The 22,153-nt window shown below is 44.4% G+C and overlaps 1 protein-coding gene across 9 annotated transcripts; it reads left to right on the top strand.

Annotated features, from left to right (window-relative positions):
- Window positions 1-483: 483 nt before the first annotated feature.
- ZNF667 (zinc finger protein 667) lies at window positions 484-20,984 on the top strand. Of its 9 annotated transcripts, none has more exons than XM_073889359.1 (6): window positions 1,267-1,373; window positions 9,440-9,688; window positions 9,774-9,865; window positions 11,418-11,544; window positions 12,831-12,923; window positions 18,635-20,984. In XM_073889359.1, exons 2-6 carry the CDS (start codon window positions 9,634-9,636, stop codon window positions 20,212-20,214), a joined length of 1,947 nt encoding a protein of 648 aa, XP_073745460.1. In that variant the 5' UTR covers window positions 1,267-1,373; window positions 9,440-9,633; the 3' UTR covers window positions 20,215-20,984. The 9 variants fall into 9 exon arrangements, with proteins under 9 accessions (XP_025704589.1, XP_073745463.1, XP_073745461.1 ...); XM_025848802.2 differs by lacking the exon at window positions 1,267-1,373 and adding an exon at window positions 2,019-2,557; XM_025848804.2 differs by lacking the exons at window positions 1,267-1,373; window positions 9,440-9,688 and adding an exon at window positions 484-941.
- The last annotated feature ends 1,169 nt before the right edge of the window (window positions 20,985-22,153 follow it).

Consider the following 22,153-nt stretch of genomic DNA (forward strand, 5'->3'; position numbering starts at 1 on the left):
ACAACCACAAAACAGCCGCACACGTACGGACGCGGGGCGCACACGCACAAACGGCAGTTTCCGTGCACACGCACGTTTATTTCCTGGGGTCCCCTACACACACACACACACACACCCTCCCCACAATCACAAAAGCTGGGATCCAGGGCCAGATGGTAGTTTAGGTTCTGTGGACAACACAAATTTGTGTCACCGCTACTCAACTCTGCTGTTGCGCAAAAGCAGGCAGAGCCTACACATACACATTCAAAACCGGTGCTTCCCCTCACACACGAAACAACGCGGTCACAAACGCAGGCCCCACAACACACACGCACTGCCACAACCTGGGCCTCTCGTACGCAGACGCCCACCTCAGAGACTCGCTACCACCGGGGCGGGGGGCGGGGGCCTCAGGCGCCGCCGCAGCGCCCGCGCCGCACGTCACCACGCGCCGCAGGGGCCCCTGGGAAATGTAGGCTGCGGGCCTGGAAAGGACGCGCCTCGCAAAGGACACTGGGGTTCTCCGTTCTACGTAGGCGCCAGTGAGACTCCACTGCGAGCCTCGAGGCGCATCCCTGCTCCGTCCCTCTCGCGGGTCACTTCGACGGGCCTGACAGATCTTCGCCAGCGCAAGCCGGGGTCCCTCAGTCGCACCCTTCAGTTTGGGGCCTGGCCTTCCAGGGCCGCACCGCACGGCACCCCGAAGGCTCCCAGGAGTCGCAGACCGAGCTCGCAGTGCGCACGCGTGAGTGCGCGTGGCAGCATCCGCGGGTGAGCCCGGCTCCCAGTCCCGCCGAGCCCTGGCGCGCTCCCGGGCGGGAACCTGCGGCTGTGCACGCAGTGAGGGCGGCCGACTGCAGCGGCTGGGTTTGGTTCAGTGGATCGCGGACGGACAGCGCCTCAGCGCATCTACGTGACGTAACAGGAGGAGAGCGCCCGCGGACCGCGCGGTAGAGTCGGTGCGTGCGCGCGGCCCTGTGTGAGGAGGGGGGTGGTGCGGGGGCGGGGCCTGGCGGGGCGCGTGCGGCGGCGCCCCCAGGACGGCTCTGACTGCGTGAGAGCGCTTTCGTGTGTGGCTTGCGTGGGGGGGGGGGGGGTGGGGCTCCGGCCCTTCCTGTGGGAAGGTCCCCGGAGAGATGAGTGAGCGCGTGCGCGCCGCGTGGCTTTGTTTAGGGGCGGGGCCGGGCGCTCTAGGGGACGCCCCGGGGGTGGGGCGGCGGCCGGTCTACGTGTTGCTCGTGTGAGGGGGCGGGGCCGGCGGGTGCGCCTGGGGTTAAGGAGGAGAGTGCGCAGGCGCGGGGGCGCGGGCTGCTGCGCAGCTGTTAGAGTGGGCGCCGCCTGGACGCGACCCCTGAGGACTGACGTGAATGGGAGTGCTTGTCTGTGAGACGGTGGGGTCGCGCGGCGGGGCGCGGCCGTGGGGCTGCGCGGGGTCGAGGCGGTGCGAGGTCGGGACGTGGGCTGGCGTCTGGGCCCGGGACGGTGGGGGTCCCGAGGCGGAGCTCGGGCTGCGCGTGCCGTGGAGGCCTGGGACCGTTCGGGGCGCATGCGGGCCGGGTCGCGTGCTGTGGGATGAGGGGGCGGCGGCGTGTGTGGGACGGGCGGCAGGTGGGGGGACGGGCGCGTGTCCCAGGACCGTGTAGCGCCCCTGTGCGGCGCGGGGCGTTCGGGAGAGGGGAGCGGGCGCTTGTGGGCCCAGGCAGCGGAAGCGTGCAGGCGGCGCCGAGGCTTCGTTGGTGGAGCGCGTTCGTGTGTGTGCCTCGGGCCGGTGGGGCCGGTGCTCACCGTGTGGAACGGCTGTGGGCTTGCCCTGGGTGACTGCGCCCGAGCGAGCGTGTCTGCTCCCGCCGCGCTGGCGTCTCTCCGCCGGCGGAAGGTTCTGAGCGGCTGCGCGGGCTGCCCGCCCCGGTGAGGGGGGGAGGGGGAAGGGGGGAGGGGAGGGCGGGCCCCTCGGTGAGGGGGAAGGGGGGAGGGGAGGGCGGCCCGCCCCGGTGAGGGGGGGGGGGGGGGGGGGGCCCGCCCCGGTGAGGGGGGGAAGTGAGCGGGTGACACGCATGAGACCCCCAGCGCAGAGCGGCCGGCGCCGGGGGTTGTCGTGCTGGGTCGCCTGTCCGGTGCCGGGGCGGACGTGGTGGTGAATGCTGCGGGAGCTGCCGTCTCACAACTGAGATGAAGGGTCCGACGGTGGAGCGCGGTGCTCCTTCGTGTGTGTTTGAAGGGAGGGTAGGGCCCACTGTGGCCCTGGGACCTGTGGCCGCGGACGGCTGCGCCTGTCCTTTCTGAGCAGCGTCGCAGAGCACAGACTTGGGGACTCCAGGTTCGCACGAGTCGTGCGACTTCAGAGAGGTTCCTGACATCCCCGGCCCCTCGTTCCGCTCCTCCAGTGGGGATGATAGTAGCACTGATCCTCGGCTTGTGGCGAGTGTGAAGTAGAACGGCCCGTGACACCAGTAAGCAACGTGGGAGCGAGTGCTTGGTTGCTGAATAACGACCCCGGGGATCTCGCAGCCGGCCACCTAGAGAGCAGAATTCGCAGGAAGAAAAGCAGAAGTTGAGCCCAGAGTAAAGGTTTCAGGTCAACATAGGAAATAAGCCTAAAGTCTAGGCTGGAGCTTAGGTTCAGAATGTTCTGGTCAGGATCCTGGGAGGGCGGTAGTGGGGTGCAGGAGGGGAGACCAGGAGGCCGGGGTCTTCAGGACGGAGATGTCCCTAGGGAGCCTGTGAGGTGACTAACCTGGGTTGGGAAGTGGCAGGGCCCGCGGGGGAGCATCTCCCCGTAACACAGGGATCTGGAGATGTTTCTGTGTCTAGACCAGGGTTTCTCACTCTTTGCATTGTGGCTACTTTGGGCCAGATCATTTGTTGTTTAGGGGTGTGTATACGGTGGGGGGGGGGGGAAGGGCTGCCCTACCTATTGTAGGAAGTGGTCTCTGTACCCCAGATGGCAGCGGCACATCCCCCGCCTGCCCCAACTGTGAAAGCAGAAATGTTTCCACACACTGCCAGGTGTCTCCTGAAGGGCAAAATCACCCCAGTTGAGAATCACTGGTGTATAGAGCCATGATGAGGGCACACCATGGACTTTACCAAGGTGTGAGGGTAGGGAGGAGAGTGAGGGGGCTGGAGGAGAGAAGTGATAAAGGGATGATGTTCTTTAGATGAGAAACTCTCTGGGGTCTGTGGTCTGGGTAGGCTCTAAGAGGCTTCACTCATTCGTGTACTGGCCTGCCCTGGGTCAGGCAAGGTGCTAGTTAACTGACAAGATAGAGATTACTACTCATCTGGAGTTTGCATTTTGTAAGAAGACAGTTCAGTTTATATTGACTGGTCATAAGTGTTTGGAGAAATAAAGCAGGGTGAGGAGGTTATGGGTTAAGCACAGGATCAACACCCAGGCTTCCCATCTCGTTCAACTCCAAAGCCAGTAATAATGGCCACCAGCAGTGACTGGATGGTTATCCTTTCGGAAGGGAATCCGAGTTTGGCTTTGAGCTTATCACAGACTTTTCTTCTTAAGTACTAAGGTCTGGGTTTCAGTGGGGTGGTGGGGGGTGGCGGTTGTGGGGGTGTCAGATCTTCCACCCTGCCCCCTGAGGCTCATAGAGTGGCATAATGGTTCTAAACTATGGCTTCCTGGGGCGCCTGGGTGGCTCAGTCAGTTAAACGTCTGCCTTTGGCTCATGTCATGATCTCTTGTGCTGTCTCTCGTATAAATAAATAAAATATTTAAAAAATAAAATAAAACGGGGGCTCCTGGGTGGCTCAGTCGTTAAGCGTCTGCCTTCGCCTCAGGTCATGGTCCCAGGGTCCTGGGATTGAGCCCCACATCAGGCTCCCTGCTCAGCGGGAAGCCTCCTCCTCCCTCTCCCACTCCCCCTGCTTGTGTTCTCTCTCTCACTGTGTCTCTGTCAAATAAATAAATAAAATCTTAAAAAAAGAATAAAGAATAAACTATGGCTCCCTATTAGCATCACCTTCGAAAGCTTTTATTTATTTTTTTTAAAGATTTTATTTAAGAGAGAGCGTGTGTACCCATTGTGCACGAGTGGGGCAGGGTAGGGCAGAGGGAGAAGCAGACTCCCCGCTGAGCAGAGAGCCTGATGTGGGGCTCTGTCCCAGGACCTTGGGATCATGACCTGAGCTGAAGGCAGATGCTTAACCAACTGAGTGACCCAGGCACTCAATCATCTTGGAAATCTTTTTTAAAAAATGCCCAGGGGCGCCTGGGTGACTCAGTTCAGCCTCCATCTCTTGATTTCAACTCAGGTGTTGATCGTGGAGTCGTGAGTTCAAGCCCCATGTTGGGTTCCACACTGGGTGCGGAGCCTGCTTTAAAAAATGTCAAGCCACTCAACACCCAAAGAACAAATAATCCAATCAAGGAATGGGCAGAAGACATGAACAGACATTTTTCCAAAGAAGACATCCAAATGGCCAACAGGCACATGAAAAAGTGCTCAACATCGCTCGGCATCAGGGAAATCCAAATCAAAACCTCAATGAGATACCACCTCACACCCGTCAGAATGGCTAAAATTAACAAGTCAGGGAACGACAGATGTTGGCGGGGATGTGGAGAAAGGGGAACCCTCCTACACTGTTGGTGGGAATGCAAGCTGGTGCAACCCCTCTGGAAAACAGTATGGAGGTTCCTCAAACAGTTAAAAATAGAGCTACCATACAATCCAGCAATTGCACTACTGGGTATTTACCACAAAGATACAAATGTAGGGATCTGAAGGGGTACGTGCACCCCATTGTTTATAGCAGCAATGTCCACAATAGCCAAACTGTGGAAAGAGCCAAGATGTCCATCGACAGATGAATGGATAAAGAAGATGTGGTATATATACACAATGGAATATTACGCAGCCATCAAAAGGAATGAGATCTTGCCATTTGCAACGACGTGGATGGAACTGGAGGGTGTTATGCTGAGTGAAATAAGTCAATCAGAGAAAGACATGTATCATATGACCTCACTGATATGAGGAATTCTTAATCTCAGGAAACAGTGTTGCTGGAGTGGTGGGGGGTGGGAGGGATGGGGTGGCTGGGTGATAGACATTGGGGAGGGTATGTGCCATGGTGAGCGCTGTGAATTGTGCAAGACTGTTGAATCAGATCTGTACTTCTGAAACAAATAATGCAATATATGTTAAGAAAAAAAGAAGAAGATAGCAGGAGGGGAAGAATGAAGGGGAGTAAGTCGGAGGGGGAGACGAACCATGAGAGACGATGGACTCTGAAAAACAAACTGAGGGCTCTAGAGGGGAGGGGGGTGGGGGGATGGGTTAGCCTGGTGATGGGTATTAAAGAGGGCACGTTCTCCGTGGAGCACTGGGTGTTATGCACAAACAATGAATCACGGAACACTATATCAAAAGCTAATGATGTAATGTATGGTGATTAACATAACAATAAAAGAATTTAAAAAAATGCAAAGCCAGTCCCCAGAGATTCTGATTCAATTGATCTGCCATCAGGCACAGCCACTGGTATTTATTAAAAAGCTCCCGAGACATTCTAATGTACAAACAAGGTTGAGAGCTGTAGCTCTGAGCTTGCTTGAGGAATGAGGTAAATTGATTTGGTAGAGGGGAGGGGAGGATTATGAGTGACCAGTGCTTTCAGTATTTTTTCTAATGCAGTCCTCACAGCTGTGCTTTCCTGCAATAGGGAGATTCCTAGCCCTGTCCTATAACTGAGGAAATTTGTTCCCATGTAAAGCAGAGAAATGTCAGGGCTCACGTTCATGTGCAAAGCCCTTGTTTTCTGTTACAGTTGGACTTGGGTCTTTAAGGAAAGTGTCTTCAATATTTCTGGCCTCTGGGACTGGCAGGTTCAGAGTAGAGGTGATCTTCAAATATTTGACAGATGGTACAGCAAAAGCAGACTTTGAAAGGAAGCAGTGAGATTATGCATTAAATGGCTGGTTGTCCAGTACTGTTGGACCTGCCCCAACTCAGTGCTCAGCACAGTCCTCTAGGATCTTGGAGATGTTGGGGCTGAGAGGAGGGACCCTAGTTGTCTGCCCCTGAGGGAGGCATGGCCACTGCCCAGGAACTCTTTGAAACTTGTTTCCATCCAGGTTTTTGCCATCCTCACTTTAGGGTGAAGAATTAGCTTTGTGTTAAATTTAAATGGCAGAGCCCTTTTCTCACACTATGTTTGAGATTCAGAAGACAGGCCAGGTGTACAGCTCTACCCTGAGATAGTGTGAGATTCATGCTATTTTATTTGTGTTGTTTTGAAGAGGTAGTTATGCGTGAAACACAAATGCAAAGTATAGATAGGGAAAAGTGAGTTTCGAGTTTCCTTTCCCATGCCAAGTGATCTAGTTCCCTTCTTCAGAGACAGTCACTGCTAATGACTTCTTGATTATATTTCCAGAACTTGTCTGCCTTTTCAAACTCAGTTGTTGGTTTTCCATGTTTTCTTTTTTCTAAGTTTTTCTGTACCTTTTCCTCTGTCATTACACCACATCATGGAGATCATTTCATGCAATACTTGTAGAGTAGGTTTCCCAACCTCGGCACAGTTGGTGTTTGGATCAGATTGTTCCTTCCTTTGGGGGTGCCATCTTGTGTAATGTAGGGTGTTGAACAGCATCCTGGCCTCTGCCCACTAGATGCCAGGAACACACACCCCGTTGTGACAACCACAGATGTCCCCAAACATTGCAGGTATCCCCTGGGTGCAAAATTGCCCCCGTTGAAGAAGCACTGATGTAGTGCTATTTTGTTCCTTTTAAGATCTACATGGTGTCCCATCATGTGTACATAACACTCACTTAGCCATTTTCCTATTGATGGGCATTTTGGTTATCTAATCTCTTGATGACTTACGTTTGGTAAGTACTGGCACTGCTCCAAATGTGTTACATGTTTTCATTCATTTAATCTTCCAAACAGCCCTGTGGAATCATTGTTACTTGCCCCATTTGCCAATTGAGGAAGCTGAGGCCTAGAGCGGACATGAGAGTTCACCCAGAGGAGGGTAGCAGAGTTAGAGGTTGAACCCAGACAGCCTCCACGCTCATGCCCTTCACTGTAGAACCATACTGCCTCTTCCTACAAGCCTTGCCACAATGAATACCCTTGTGTGTCATTTTATCCATATGCAAGGACTTCTAGAGACAAATACCAGAAATGAGGTTTACTGTGTTAGAGGGGATATGTACCTTCAATTTTCAAAGATTTGCCGAATTACCCTCCACTGAGGTGGTGCTAATTTCCTGCCTGCACTGTATGAGAATTCTACCCACAGCCTTCTGAATGGGTCTCAGGCTTCCTTGGTCTTTTGGATGCTTGGTGTATAGTGAATAAAAGGGATAAGGCAGATGAGAAATTACTGTGTGCCTGTTGCTGAAGATAGCTCCTATAAAGGTAGCTCATGTCAACTTCATAACAGCTAAGGGTGAGGTAGGTTTTCTTTACCCCAATAATTGGAAGAGGCAAATTTTGAATCCAGAATTATTTAATATCAAACTGCTGTTCTTTCCTACCCAGCAGTGCTGAGTTCCTCAGAGAAAATTGTTTTGTGGGCAAGAATTGTACTTTTCTAATTTGGGGTACATGGCTGAGTACAAACAGCTATGAGAAACCGCAGGATGGACATGATACCACTTCCTGCAATAATCTGTTCTACTTGAGGAATTGGAAGGGAAAAACCAAGGGATGTATTTATCTGGTAAATGGTTTAAATTTTAGGTTTTTATTAATTAGATTTATATTAATACAAGCTCAGATTTATTATGATGTAGGATGCCAAAGTCATGTGGATGCTTCAAAATGAAACAGAACCAACCAGCAGAAATTTTCTATAATGACAAAGCTGCTTTGGGTTCTGTCCTGGACCACAGAACCAGGCATTACCTCTACAGTTTGGAGATAGTAGTTAAAAGTAGGAGAACTCCCAGGCAAAGAATACAGCTTTGTTCTCAGAGACTCTCTGGCAGTGGAGTGCTGGGGCTGGCTCACACTTGATCACAAACCTGTTGTGTACACCTTTCCCCAGTTCTGTGCTCTGTGCTCAGTGACATGAGTTTGGTAGCTTACAGTGGGGCCCTCATGGGAGTGTTTACACCATGGAAATTGGCAGGTGCTACAAATCACCCTGCATAACCCTGTCCTGGAGTCTAATGCAGAGAGAATTCAGGCATCTTAAGACTCTGGGTAGGCCCCTTTGTCTCCACTTTCTGCATGAGGGAAGCCTTGCTCAGCACACAGAATGGAAGTCCAGGCCACTTAGTTACTGAGCCACAACTCCTCAACCTTAACGTGCTGTGCTGCAAATCTCCCCAAGTCCTGTGGCCACTCTGATAAAACAGAGTGGCCCTTCTTTTCACTACATCTGTATCTTTGGGGTCAATACCCAGTAGTGCAATTCCTGGGTCATAGGGTAGCTCTATTTTCAACTTCTTGAGGAACCTCCATACTGTTTTCCAGAGCAGTAATTTTTATTGTTTGATCCCAGGGATCAAGGCCTGAGCCAAAGGCAGATGCTTAACTGGCCAGGCGCCTCTTGATCTGTATTTAAATTTCATAAAACTTACCTTTGGAAAAGTAGATTCACACACCCAGTTGTTTCAAACATTCTTCAAAGTTTTACACTAACTAAATCAAGGATCAGTTTTTAATTTCAGATTAAATTCTAATTCATTAATTTTAATATTATTAATACTTTAGTGATTAATTAATTGAAACTAAATAACGTTAAACACTCCGTTGCACTAGCCTTATTTCCAGAACTCAGTTGTCACCAGTTGCTAATGGTATGCATGTAGAAGAGCATAGGTGCAGAGTGACTCAGTGATGGGCCTAATCCATGCCACTGAATTTCCCTGCTGGATTGACACATACCTGCCTAATGAATTGCCTCTTCAGCTCTTGCATCCCCACCACCTCTCACCAATATACACAGTTTATTCACCGCATAGCCACCCAACAAATTTTGTTAAATGTTAAGTCAGATATGCCACTCCTCAAACTCGTGCTCCCTCAATGATGTCTTATGACATTTAGGATCAGTTCCAAACTGCTCACAACCCCTTTCATGATGTGGCCCCTCCTGAACTCAGCCATCTCACAGACCACCACTCCCCACCTCACTCATTCTGCTTCACACCATTTACTTCCCTCCACATACCAAGTACACACCTGCTCCAGGGCCTTTGCACTTACTGTACCTCTACTCACAATGCTCTTTTCCAGGCGTCCAAGTGCCTCACACCTGCACTACATTCAAACCTTGACTCAATGTTGCATCCTCTGGAGGCCTCCCTCAACCACCCCATCACTCCACCCCCTGCTCTGGTATTGTTGTGTTGTGTTGTGTTTTGTTTTTATAGCAATGATCTCAGCTGACACTGTGTTCTATATGAACTTACCATCCATGGTGGAATGTAAGGTACAGGGGAGCTGGTACTTCTTCTCTAACTCTGCTCTTTCCCCAGCACCTAGGATGATGCCTGGCACATACTAGACACTTAACAAATGCTTGTCAAATGGATGGATAGCTGTCTTCATGTCTCATTTGCCTCCTCATCTGGAGCCTTCTGTGATCTTGGGAACAGATAGCATTGGCTGTGCCCCTTCCCAACCCTGAGAAGGGGCAGGAATGCTGCAGAAGATATTCTGACCTCCCTCCATGTGTGTCTATGCACCTGTGTATATGTGTGCATGCACGTGCATGTGTGACCAGGGTGAGGGATCCGGGGGTTCTTATCCTAGAGACTCTGGGACCACCCAAAAGGCCCTGTCATCCTCATGACTTCTCTTCTCCCACAGCCCCACCTTCTCTGCACTCTGCCCTTCTCCAGATGCGGAGCCTCAAGGGGGAGGAAAGGATGCCTGCTGCACGAGGGAAGTCCAAGTCCAAGGTAAATAGTGATTGTTCTTGCAGGGAAGTTCCATCTTGTAAAACATGGGTCATTTGCTTTCCTTCCATGGAAACTTCCTGCCTGACAGAATCCCATCCAAAATCTGGTCTCTGTTTCCTCCATCACCACGGAGGGTAGGAGCATGAGAAGAGCTCCAGCAACCCACGTAACCACTCACCACCCTCCTCTCCTTTTTTCTCAGTGTGCACATGGCCATTCACCTATTTGTTTAGCATCTCCAGGTTGTTTGCCTAGGCTGCTCCCAAGACGGAAGAGGAGAGCCACCATGATTTCTCAAGGTAGACATGAGTGCCTAGGCAGGATCTCCTGAGGCAGAGGAGGATTCGAGGTTGTGCTCTAGAGTTAATCTGTTAATGTCGCTTTGTTTTTACTTGTATAGCCCATATTTACAAGGAGGAAATCTCTCTAATTTTAAGAGATTCCACATAACCTTGTATTCAGATTGGATTCGTTGGAACCAGGCCAGTGAGTCAACCTTCTGTTAAAAACCATGCTTCACCACTTTAGATGAAGAAGTGATTTTCTAAAATAAACATTTTGGATGCAATTTCTCTAACAAACACTTTTGCCCTCTAAGTTATGTGTTCCCTGTTGCTGCTCTAACAAAGTTCCACAAATTGAGCTGCTCAAAACACCACATGTTTATGGTGCACAGTTTGTGGGTCAGAGATCAGGCACAACGCAGCTTGGCTGGGTCCTCTGCTTTTGGTCTCGCAAGGCTGAAAAAAGGTGTTGGCTGGCTGTGTGGTCACATCTGAGGCTCTTCAAAACTCATTGTTTATTAGCATATTCAGTTTCTTCTGCTTTCCATGTGGCCGCCTTCCATCTTCAAGCCAGCAATAGCAGGTCAGATCAGGCTTCAGATCTCTCCAACTTCCCTTTCCACTCTCCTCTTCCAGCTGGAGAAAATTTCCCTACTGTTACAGGCTCCTGTGATTACATCATCTGCCTAGATAATCGAGGATCATCTCCCTATTTAAGATCAAGTGATCAGTAACCTTGGTTACATCTACAAAGAACTTTTGGCCCTGTGTAGTTGAGTCCTGTGCTCTTTAGAGAGTATGTAGTTAGGGGCATGAATCAGAAGCCAGACTGCCCAGATTGAACTCCAACTCCCCCGTTCACTCGTTTGGGCCCTTCCTTCCATAAGTCACCCTCCTGTTTCTGGGCCTCCCATTTCCTGATATGTAGCATTGCTGTGATTCTCTCAGCAGTGCCCCAGTCACTGGCTAACATGGGTCGGTACCTATAGGGTGCTTAGAAAAATGCTCTGCCTTTGTCAGTGCCCAGTAAATTCAAGTTGACACTGCTTTTTATGGCACATAGTTTTTAATAATAGCTATGTCGTTTTGTATTGTGTTGTATTTATTTTATTTAATGCACTTGCTACTCTTGGCCTCAGAACCTCAAATGTTTCCTGAATAGATTCCTGGCACCGTGGATCTCCCATGTTTGGGACAAATTCCTTGTTGTTTCCAGCCATATGGAAGCATAAGCCTGTGGTGAAAGGACATGTGATTTTCTGTTTCAGGTGCCAGTGACATTTGGGGATTTGGCCATCTACTTTTCCCAGGAGGAGTGGGAATGGCTGAGCCCCATTCAAAAGGATCTGTATGAAGATGTCATGTTGGAGAACTACCAGAACCTGGTCTCTCTCGGTAAGGTTCTCTCCACCCCATAATCCACAACCAACCTGTTGTGGGACATAAATTAGTCTAGTTAGTAAAACAGAAGCCACTGCAGTTTGGGTTTTTTTAACAGCTTTATTGCTGTATAATTCACATGCTCTACATACAAAGTATATAATTCAGTGGTTTTTAATGTATGCACAGAGTTGTACATCCATCACCCGTCTGTTTTAGAACATTTTCATTACCCCAAAAGAAACCCCATATCCATTAACAATCAGTTTTCATTCCCCTTGCCCACTAATTCCTCCAGATTAGGTAAACACTAATCTGGTTTCTGTCTCTGAATTTGCCTGTTCTTGGCCTTTCATAGAAATGGAATCATAAGTATGTGGTCCTTTGTGGCTTCCTTAACTTAAATGTTTTTGAGGTTCATCTACATTGTAGCGTGTATCAGTACCCCCTTTTCATGGCCAATAGTATTCCACATTTTGTTAATCCATTCATCAGTTGATGGGCGTTTGGGCAGTTTTTCACTCTGTGGCAATTGTGAATATTAACGTATGAGTTTGTGGACGTATATTTTTATTTTTTCATTTTTCCTAAGTATATACTTAGGAGTGGAATTGCTATCACACAGTAACTATATATGTAACCTTTTGAGGACACCTGGTTGTTTTGAGAGAATTTAATATGAGGAATCTATTTAACAAGTATGATTAATGGGTAAATAGTGGACAAAATAATACAGAGTTGGTAACCACAGGATGCAGGCACCATCCTTGGGTTAGGGATACAAAGGGGAGAGTTTGGGGTTTTTAGGACTTAGAGGAAGGGACTCAGACTTTTGAAGGAAGAGAGAGGTGTGCTGACTAGTCTGTTTCTACTCATGAAGGGTCAGGATGAGGCTAATTCTGAGAGTGTAGGGAAAAAAAGAAGCAGAATTTAAACCAGCAGAGCCCCTGTTGGTGGATGCTGACAGGGAGCTTCTGGTGAAGAAGTATAGTTTGCAGAGCCCCAGCCCCTGCACACAAAACAGATCAGAGAAGGGTGGGATTGGAGCTGAAAGGCAGCAGCTTAATGGCCAGCCTCAGGAGTTTCTGGTTTGATTTTTCAAGAGAATAATTGGCTTTGTAGAGTTAGAAATGAGCAATTCTGCTTGCTATAACTGAACTTGGCCGTCCTCCTCCAGCTGCCCTTCATGTCCTCTGTGCTCCCTTTGTGCTCATAAATCCCCATCCCGTTGACACGGGGCTTGGCTCTGACATCTGTGGCACCCATGTCATGCTCAGTGCTGATGTTTTTCCTGAATGCAGGACTTTCCTTTCGGAGGCCAAATGTGATCACCTTATTGGAGAAAGGGAAAGCACCTTGGATAGTGGAGCCAGTGAGGAAACGCCGGGGCATGGGTGAGTGACAGAAAATCAAGGCTTACTTGTTGCTGTTGTTTGTAAGAGCACCTTCCATCTCGAGAGGACAACCTCTTGAAGATGTTTGCAGACTGCCAGTTTCCATACCTTAAAGGCCCCAGGCCTGTAAAGAAAATCTCGTCTGTAGTGTGAGCCCCCAGAAGAATAACCAACATTTAATAAACCCTTCCTAGGTACCAGACATGCTTCTAAGTACAGGTTCCTCCCAGTCCTGTAAGGTAGGAACTATTACTATTCCTGTTTTATTTATGAGGAAACCAAAGATCAAGGAAGTTCAGTGACTTGCCTAAGGTAACCCAGCTAGGAAGTGGCAGCAGAGCTGGGTTTGAACCCCAAATTCTGGTCTCAGAAGCTCAGCTCTTAATGCCCTTATCCCCACCTATCACATTCCCTGCCTTAGCATATTCCACCTTCTCTCATGATAGCATTGCTAATGGAAATGTTCAGCCTTGCATGGTTTTCTTCATTCTTTAAAAAAAAAAAAAATATTTTCCACAACTGTTCATTTTGACTACTTTCTAAGAACTTGTTCCATTTTCTGATAGATTTCTCTTTGGTTAGGTTATTTTTACTTAACAGTTCTATGAGTGGTTTTTTGTTGTTGTTGTTGTTGTTGTTGTTTTGTTTGTTAAGTAGGGTCCACACCTAGCATGGAACCTAGCATGGGGCTTGAACTTAATGACCCTGAGCTCAAGAGTCAGACTCTTAACTGACAGGCACCCCTGAGTTTTTTTAATTGTAAAAAAAAATCATAACATTGAATTTATCATCTTAACTGTTTTATTTTTATTATTTTTTTATTATGTTAATCACCGTACATTACATCATTAGTTTTTGTCATCTTAACCGTTTTAAAGTGTAGAGTTAAGTATATTCACATTGTTGTGCAACAGATATCCAGAACTTTTCCATCTTGTAATAACTTTTGAAACTATATTTACGAAATACTAATTCTCCCTCCACCCTTCCACCTAGCCCTTGGTAGCCACCTTTCTTTGTATTTGTCTGATTTTGATTACCATGGATACTTTGTATGAATCAAGTCATACAGTATTTGTCCTTTTTTTTGCTGAGCAAAATTTCCTTGAGCTTTATCCATGTTGTAGCATGTGACAGGATCTTCTTTTTTTTTTTTTTAAGGTTGCATAATATTTCATTGTATATATCACATTTTCTTTATCCATTTATTAGTGGATATTTGGGTTGTTCTGCTTCTTGGCTACTGTGAATAATGCTGCAACGAACATAGGAGTACAGATATGTATTTAAGGTCCTGATTTCAAATTTTGGGATATGTACCCAGAGGTGGGATTGCCGGATCATATGATAGATCTATTTTTTATTATCTGGGGAATCTCCATACTGTTTTCTTTCTTTTTTTTTTTAAAAGATTTTATTTATTTGACAGAGAGAGACACAGCGAGAGAGGGAACACAAGCAGGGGGAGTGGGAGAGGGAAAAGCAGGCTCCTGGCTGAGCAGGGAGCCCGATGCGGGACTCGATCCCAGGACCCTGGGATCATGACCTGAGTGGAAGGCAGACACTTAAGGACTGAGCCACCCAGGCCCCCCTATAGTTCTTTATATATTCTGTATATTAGTCCCTTATCTGATAGATGATTTGTAATCATTTTCTCTTATTCCATAGGTTGCCTTTTCACACTATTTTTTTTTTTGACAAGCAGATGTAGTCCCATTTGTCTTTTGTTGTTGTTGTTGCCTGTGCTTTTTGGTGTCATATCTGAGAAATTAGTGCCAAATCTAATATCCTGAACCTTTCCACCCAATGTTTTCTTCTAAGAGTTCAATAATTTTAGATCTTACATTTAGGTCTTTAATCAGTTTGAGTTAATTTTTGTGTAAGGTGTAAGGTAAGGGTCCAGGATCATTCTTTTGCATGTAGATACCCAGTTTTCCCAACACTGATTGTGGAAGAGACTGTCCTTTCCTCATTGAGTAATCTTGGCTCCCTTGTTGAAAATCATTTGACTAGATATGCAAGAGTTTATTTCTTGGCTTTCTATTCTGTTCTATTGGTCTTTATCTTTTTTCCACTACCACACTGTCTTAATTGCTGTTGCTTTGTAGCAACATCTGCGTATCAAAAGAAATAGTCAGTAGTGACCAACTGACTGAGCCACCCAGGTGCCCCAAAGTTGTTTTATTTTCATTTAGTTCAAAATATTTAAAAATTTCTTTTGTAATTTCATGTGTTATTTAGAGATGTATTATTTAATCTCCAAGTAGTTAGGGATTTTCCAGTGATATTTCTGTTACTGATTTCTAGTTTAATTTCACTGTGGTCTGAGAGCATTGTGTCATTTATTTGTTAAGCTATGTTTTAAGGTCCAGAATGTGGTCCATCTTGATGAATGTTCTATGTGAGTTTGAGAATAATGTGACTTCTGCTACTGTTGAATGAAGTAGTCTATAGATGTCAGTTATATGCAGTTGAATTGAAGGTACGGTTGAGTTCCACTAACTGATTTTTCTGCTTTCTGGATCTTTTCATTTATGAGGGATGTTGAAGTGTCTTAACTATGATAGTGGACTCATATATTTCTCCTTGTGGTTTTATCAGTTTTCATCTCTTGTAATTTGATGCTTTGTTGTTCGGCATATACCCACTAAGAATTGTTATGTCTTCTGAAGAATTGATTCCTTTATCATTATATAATGCCCCCCTTTATCCATGATAACTTTCAGTGCTTTTAAGTCAGCTCTGTCCAAAATTAATATAGCTCCTCCTGCTTTCTTTTGATTTGTGTTAGCACGGTATATTTTTCTCCATTCATTTACTTTAAATCTGTGTCTTTATATCTAAAGTGAGTTTCTTAATAAGCACACAGTTGGGCTGTGTTTTTTAATTCACTCTGAATTAGATTAAATTCAGTCTCTCTTAATTGGTTTAGACTGTTGACATTCAAAGTGATTATTGATATAGTTGGATTGATATCTACTGTATATATAATACTTATATTTGTTGTCTTTATTCTTCCTGTTTTTGTCTTCCACTCTTTTTCTGCCTATTGTGGTTTTATTTTTTAATTTAATTTAATTTTTAAAAAGTTTTATTTATTTATTTGAGAGAGCGTGGGGGAGAGGGAGAGGGATAAGCAGACTCCGTACTGGCAGGGAGCCCGATGAGGGGCTTGGTCCCAGGACCCTGGGATCATGACCTGAGCCAAAGGCAGATGCTTAACTGACTGAGCCACCCAGGTGCCCCTTCCTATTGTGGTTTTATTTATTTTTTATTTATTTTTTTTATTATGTTAATCACCATACATTACATCATTAGTTTTTGATGTAGTGTTCCATGATTCATTGTTTGCGTACAACACCCAGTGCTCCATGCAGACCTATTGTGGTTTTAAATGAGCATTTCTATGATTCCATTTTCTGTCCTTCCTTAGCATATCAGATATATAGATATAGGTATAGGTATCTATATATATATATCTTTTTTTTTTTAAGTGGTTGCCCTAGAATTTATACATTTACAGCTAATCCAGGTCCACTTTCAGATAACACTGTACCACTTTATGGGTAGTGTGAGTACCTTATAATAATAAAATAATGGTAATTCCTTCCTCCTATCACCTATATCATTGCTGTCATTCACTTCATTTATATATATGTAAGCAAGTATGTGTATATAAGCAAATATGTATGTATTTATATGTATACATAGGATAAATACAGAAGCATACACAATTGAATACATTGTTTCTGTTATTTTAAACAAACTATTATTGTTTAGGTCAGTTAAGGGATTTTTTGTCTTCACTTATTTTTTCTTCATTGCTTTTCCCTTCTCTGTGTAGATCCAAGTTTCTGACTTGTTATTATTTTTCTTCTAACAGACCTCTTTTAACATTCTTGCAGGACTGCTGGTCACAGATTCCCTCAATATTTATTTGTCTGAGAAAGTCTTTTTTTCTCTCACTTTTGAAGTATATTTTTACAGAGTACAGAATTCTAGGTTGGTGGTTTCTTTCTGTCACCATTTTAAATATTTCACTCCACTCCTCTTGCTTGCATGGTCTCTAATAATTTGGATGCAATTCATTGTTCCTCTGTATGTGAGGTCTTTTTTCCCCTATGCTGTCTTTCAAGAATTTTTCTTTAATTTTCTGCAATTTGAAAAAGACATGCCTAGGTATTGGTTTCTTAGCGTTTTTCCTGCTTGGTGTTCTCTGAGCATCTTGAATCACAATTTGTTGTCTGACATTAATTTGGGAAATACTCATTATTGCTTCAAATGTTTCTTCTTTCATTTCTCTTTTTTTTATCCTCACATTCTCATAACACATTTGTTACTTCTTCTGTAGTTGTCCCACAGTCTTTGGATAGTCTAGGGTTTATTATTTTGTTTTGTTTTGTTTTGTTTCCCAGTCTTTATTTGCTTTCTGGTTTTTAAGGATTCTGTTGATAAGTTAGCTCACAGAATCTTTCTTCAGCTATGCTAAATCTACTAATAAGCCCATCCAAGGCATTCTTCATATTTGTTACAGTGTTTTTCATCTCTATTATTTTGTTTTGATTCTTAGTGTTTCCATCTCTTTGCTTACATTGCCCATCTGTTCTAATATGCTGTATACTTTATCTCTTAGAGCCCTTAACATTAATCAGTTTTAAATTTCTGGTCTGATAATTCTAGCATCCCTGCCATATCTGAGTCTGGTTCTGATGCTTGCTCTCTCTCTTCAAATTGTGTGTTTTGCCTTTTGGTATCCCTTGTAATTTTTTCTTAATGGCCAGAGGGGAGGTACCAGGTAGAAAGAACTGTTGTAAACAGTTAGTGATGAGGTGGGTGAGGTGTGTTGGGATGGGACACATTTTATGGTCCTAGGATTAGGCCTCAGTCTTTTAGGGTGCCTTTGCCTCTGGAGTGTGAACATCACAAGTTTCTCAGTCCATCCCCATCCCCGCTGCCCCCTAGGAGGGACAGGAAGCAACCGGAGTTGGAGGCAGTGGTTTGTACTTAGGTTCTTACTTGTTAGGATGAAGTTGTGCTTTCTAAGCCTCTTACGTGAGGAACTGGACACCAGAAGTCCAGTTGTTGTTTTTTAAAGATTTGATTTTAAGAATACATTTTAAAAATGTACAACTTCACAAAAAGATTTACTTTATTGAGACCTAATTTACACATTGTAAAATTGTAAAATTCACCCATTTTAAGTGTATAATTCAGTGGTTTTTGACAAATTTAACAAGTTGTGTAGCCATCACCATAATCTAGTTTTAGGATATTTTTGTCACCCTAATAAAAGTCTTCATGTCCATTTACAGTTAATTCCTATTTCCACCTCCAGCCCCAGGCAACTACTAATTTATTTTCTGTCTGTAGTTATCTTCTGTCATTTTAGACATTTCATATAATAAAAGTACATTTATCCAATGAAGAATCTATGGAGTTTAATGTAGCATATGGTATGAATTTATCCTACAAATAAAACTTTCATTTTATTCATTTCAAATTGCAGGATTTCCTGAATTCTAATTATTAAATATTTCTATAAAGCCCTTATGTTAAAATTACAATAAGAGACTAAAAAGTTACTGTCTTAGTTGTCATCGTTGTTATTATGTTTGATAAGTATTATTATTATCATCATTGATAATGACTGCACAGAAGCTTCATTTTTCCAGCATAGGAAAACAAATATTGAATTTCTTGCTATCTTTCAGACTCAGGGTCTAAATCTGACACCAGGAAGTTACCTCCAAATCTGTGCAACAAATCTGGGCAAAGCATCTATCAGAAACCAATTTCTGCATCACAGAAAGTTCCCACAGGAAAGAGAGGCTGCAAGAAGAGTTCAGTTCTAATAAAACCCAGGAAGGTAGACTCAGGGAAGAAATCTTTAAAATGTAATGACTGTGGGAAAACCTTTGGTCAAAGCTTATCTCTTAAACTTCATCAGAAATCTCATACTGGAGAGAAGCCTTATGAATGCAGTAATTGTAGAAAAGCTTTCAGACAGATCTCATCCCTCATTCTTCATCAGAAAATTCACAGTGGAAGGAAAAGCTATAAATGTGATAAATGTGGAGAAAGCTTCATTCAAAGAACATCTCTTATTCTACATGGGAAAGTTCATGATGGAAAGGAAACTTTTGACTATGGGAGGGCCTTGAGTCAGTGCCCACCTCCCAGTGTGGGCCAGAAAATTCATTTTGTTGAGAACATCCACCAGTGTGGAAAGTGTGGGAAAGACTTCATTCGAATGTCATCCCTATTACTTCATAAGAAATTTCACAGTGGAAAGAAAATTCATAAATGTAGTAAATGTGGGAGAGGCTTCAATAAGAAATCAGCCCTTGTTATACATAAAAGAAATCATACTGGAGAGAAAACCCATGAAAGTGAGAAGGCGTTAAGTCGGAGTCCACAGCAGAAAAGTCACCATTTAGAGAATCCTTATAAATGTAGAGCATGTGGAAAATCCTTTAATAGGATTTCATCCATTATGCTTCATCAGAGAATTCACACGTCAAAGAAAACCTATAAATGTGATAAATGTGAGAAGGTCTTCAGGCGGCTTTCAACCCTTATTCTACACCTAAGAATTCATAATGGAGAGAAACTGTACAGATGCAGTAAATGTGAGAAGGTCTGTAATCGGCATTCATCCCTTATTCAACATCAGAAAGTTCATACAAGGAAAAAGAAACTGTTTGAATGTAAGGAATGTGGAAAGATGTTTTCTGGAACTGCCAACCTTAAAATACATCAGAACATTCATTCTGAAGAGAAACCTTTCAGATGCAATAAATGTAGTAAAGTTTTTGGCCGTCAGTCATTTCTTATTGAACATCAGAGAATTCATACTGGAGAAAAACCCTATCAGTGTGAAGAATGTGGAAAAGCCTTCAGTCACCGAATATCTCTTACTCGACATAAGAGAATTCATACTGAAGATAGACCCTATGAATGTGATCAGTGTGGGAAGGCCTTCAGTCAGAGTGCACACCTTGCCCAACATGAAAGAATTCACACTGGAGAAAAACCATATACGTGCAAAACATGTGGGAAGGCCTTTAGTCAACGCACATCCCTTATTCTACATGAAAGAAGTCATACTGGAGAGAAACCCTATGAATGTAATGAATGTGGGAAGGCATTTAGCAGTGGCTCAGATCTTATTCGGCATCAGAGAAGTCATTCTTCAGAGAAACCGTATGAATGTAGTAAATGTGGGAAGGCATATAGTCGGAGTTCATCCCTGATTCGACATCAGAATACACATTCTGAAGAAAAAGCCTAAGTTTGTTTTAAATATGTGAAAGCATAGAGTGAGGCTTTCAAAGTAGCAGAGACCAAGGCATAGGAAAATGCATTTGTTTATAACATAAATTTTGTAAAAATGGGACCATTTGATGATGTGTCCCACTTTGAAAGCCAAAGAGCAAAAGTCATCAGTGACTTTGACCAGGTGATTTGTAATCAGCTGAGGCAATGACCTTATCATAGGTCTTAATTTCAAAATAGCAAGCTCGGATGATTGGATCAGTCATTTTTAATGAATACTACTCCTCATTTGATAAGAATTACTGATATTTTATTTCCAGTGTAATTTAAAGCTATTTCATTAGTCACATACAACAGAGTAGAACTGCAAAGTCCGTATTTCTGGATGGGACTTTTGAGCCTGGTTTAAAGTCACATGAAGAATGAGTTTGAGTTTGTCTCTTAGGACTGGAACCATCACAAATAAGAGATTTCCTGGGCAAACCAGGGTGCTACTTCCAGCCGGCAGAAAATTGTGGGTGAGAAAAGAGAAGAGTGAGTCTTCAAGTAGATAAAGAGAGCACTCATAATTGTGTAAATCAGTTGAGTCATTACCATATTGTCTCCATATGAAGATACATGATACTCATCGTGTGAAAAATCTAACAAGCCTGAGACAGGCTAATGGGAAAAAAGAAACCAGAGAAATGAGAACTTAAAAGCAGGGAGAAATTATTTGCTACTGTTTTATTGAAAATAAATTTGTCTTTATTTATATAAATAAATATTGGTATTTTCATGTAAGAACCCTGGCGTGCAGTAAGTGATTGGTGGAAAATGAGATGCCATTTCTTGAATATGTCCTCTAAAAATTCGTGTTTCGGACCCCTAACCTCTAACGTGATGGTATTTTGAAATGGGACCTTCGGGAGCTACTTAGGGGTAGATGAGGTTATAAGGGTGCATCATGATAGGATTAGTGTCTGAAAAAAAGAAAGGATGCCAGAGAGCTTGCTCTTTCTACTTCGTGAAGATACTGCAAGAAGATGGCTGTCTATAAGCCAGGAAGCTAGCCTTCACTACCATCCAACCATGTGACACCCTGATCTCGGACTTTTAGCCTCCAAAACTGAAAAGTAAGTTTCTTTTGTTTAAGTCACCTAGTCTGTGGTATTTTTGTTACGGCAGCCCAAGCTGGCTAATACAGGGGGAAATACCCTGAATTTATGTACCAGGCTATTTTCCTGTCTGCTAATTACCATATATAATAGGTTTTAGTCTCTGTTTCCAGCTTATGCAAAGTATGTGAGAAATAAAATCAGAGCTCTTGTTTGTTACTGGGCTATATACAGTTGCACTCTTCTGCAAAAGCCATTTTTTAAAAACACCCATATTCTGTTACAGTAACTGAAATGCATGACCACATGGCTTTAGGTCACTCTAACTGTGACCACAACTGGGAAAATAACATCCAGATTTGCGAAGGGTAAGCATGCATACAGGTTAACAGAACAGCTAGTTTTCATTTACACTTGTCATAGTAGTTCTGTAAAATCAGCATAAAATATTTCTGACACTTGGAGCAAATAGGTGAGCAAATAACACAGGAAAGGCTCATGGAGAGGCATGTCTATTCTCCCTCCCCTTCCATAACCTTCTCTTTGTTTAATTCCTCTGCCAATCTACCATAGAGATTGTTTTTTAATCATTGGTCACAAACCATATACACACACACGCACACGCACACTAATAAGACACTGCCTTGCTTAGAGTTTTTGTTTTGTTTTAAGATTTTATTTATTTATTTGACAGGAGAAACACAGAGAGGGAACACAAGCAGGGGGAGTGGGAGAGGGAGAAGTAGGCCTCCTGCCAAGCAGGGAGCCTGATGCGGGGCTCAATCCCAAGACCCTGGGACTATGACCTGAGCCAAAAGCAGATGCTTAATGACTGAGCCACCCAGGCACCCCAGTTTA

This window comes from Callorhinus ursinus, unplaced genomic scaffold (genome assembly GCF_003265705.2).
Source record: "Callorhinus ursinus isolate GAN/ISIS: 27379988/994484 unplaced genomic scaffold, GSC_fseal_2.0 scaffold106, whole genome shotgun sequence".
NCBI lineage: Eukaryota > Metazoa > Chordata > Mammalia > Carnivora > Otariidae > Callorhinus > Callorhinus ursinus.

Bases quoted from the DNA above. Each gene is read 5' to 3' on its own strand.
- ZNF667 (XM_073889359.1), top strand. From the start codon at position 9,634: ATGTGTGTCTATGCACCTGTGTATATGTGTGCATGCACGTGCATGTGT. The intron at 11,545-12,830 runs GTAAGGTTCTCT...TCCTGAATGCAG, and splicing joins CCAGAACCTGGTCTCTCTCG to GACTTTCCTTTCGGAGGCCA. The intron at 12,924-18,634 runs GTGAGTGACAGA...GCTATCTTTCAG, and splicing joins GAGGAAACGCCGGGGCATGG to ACTCAGGGTCTAAATCTGAC.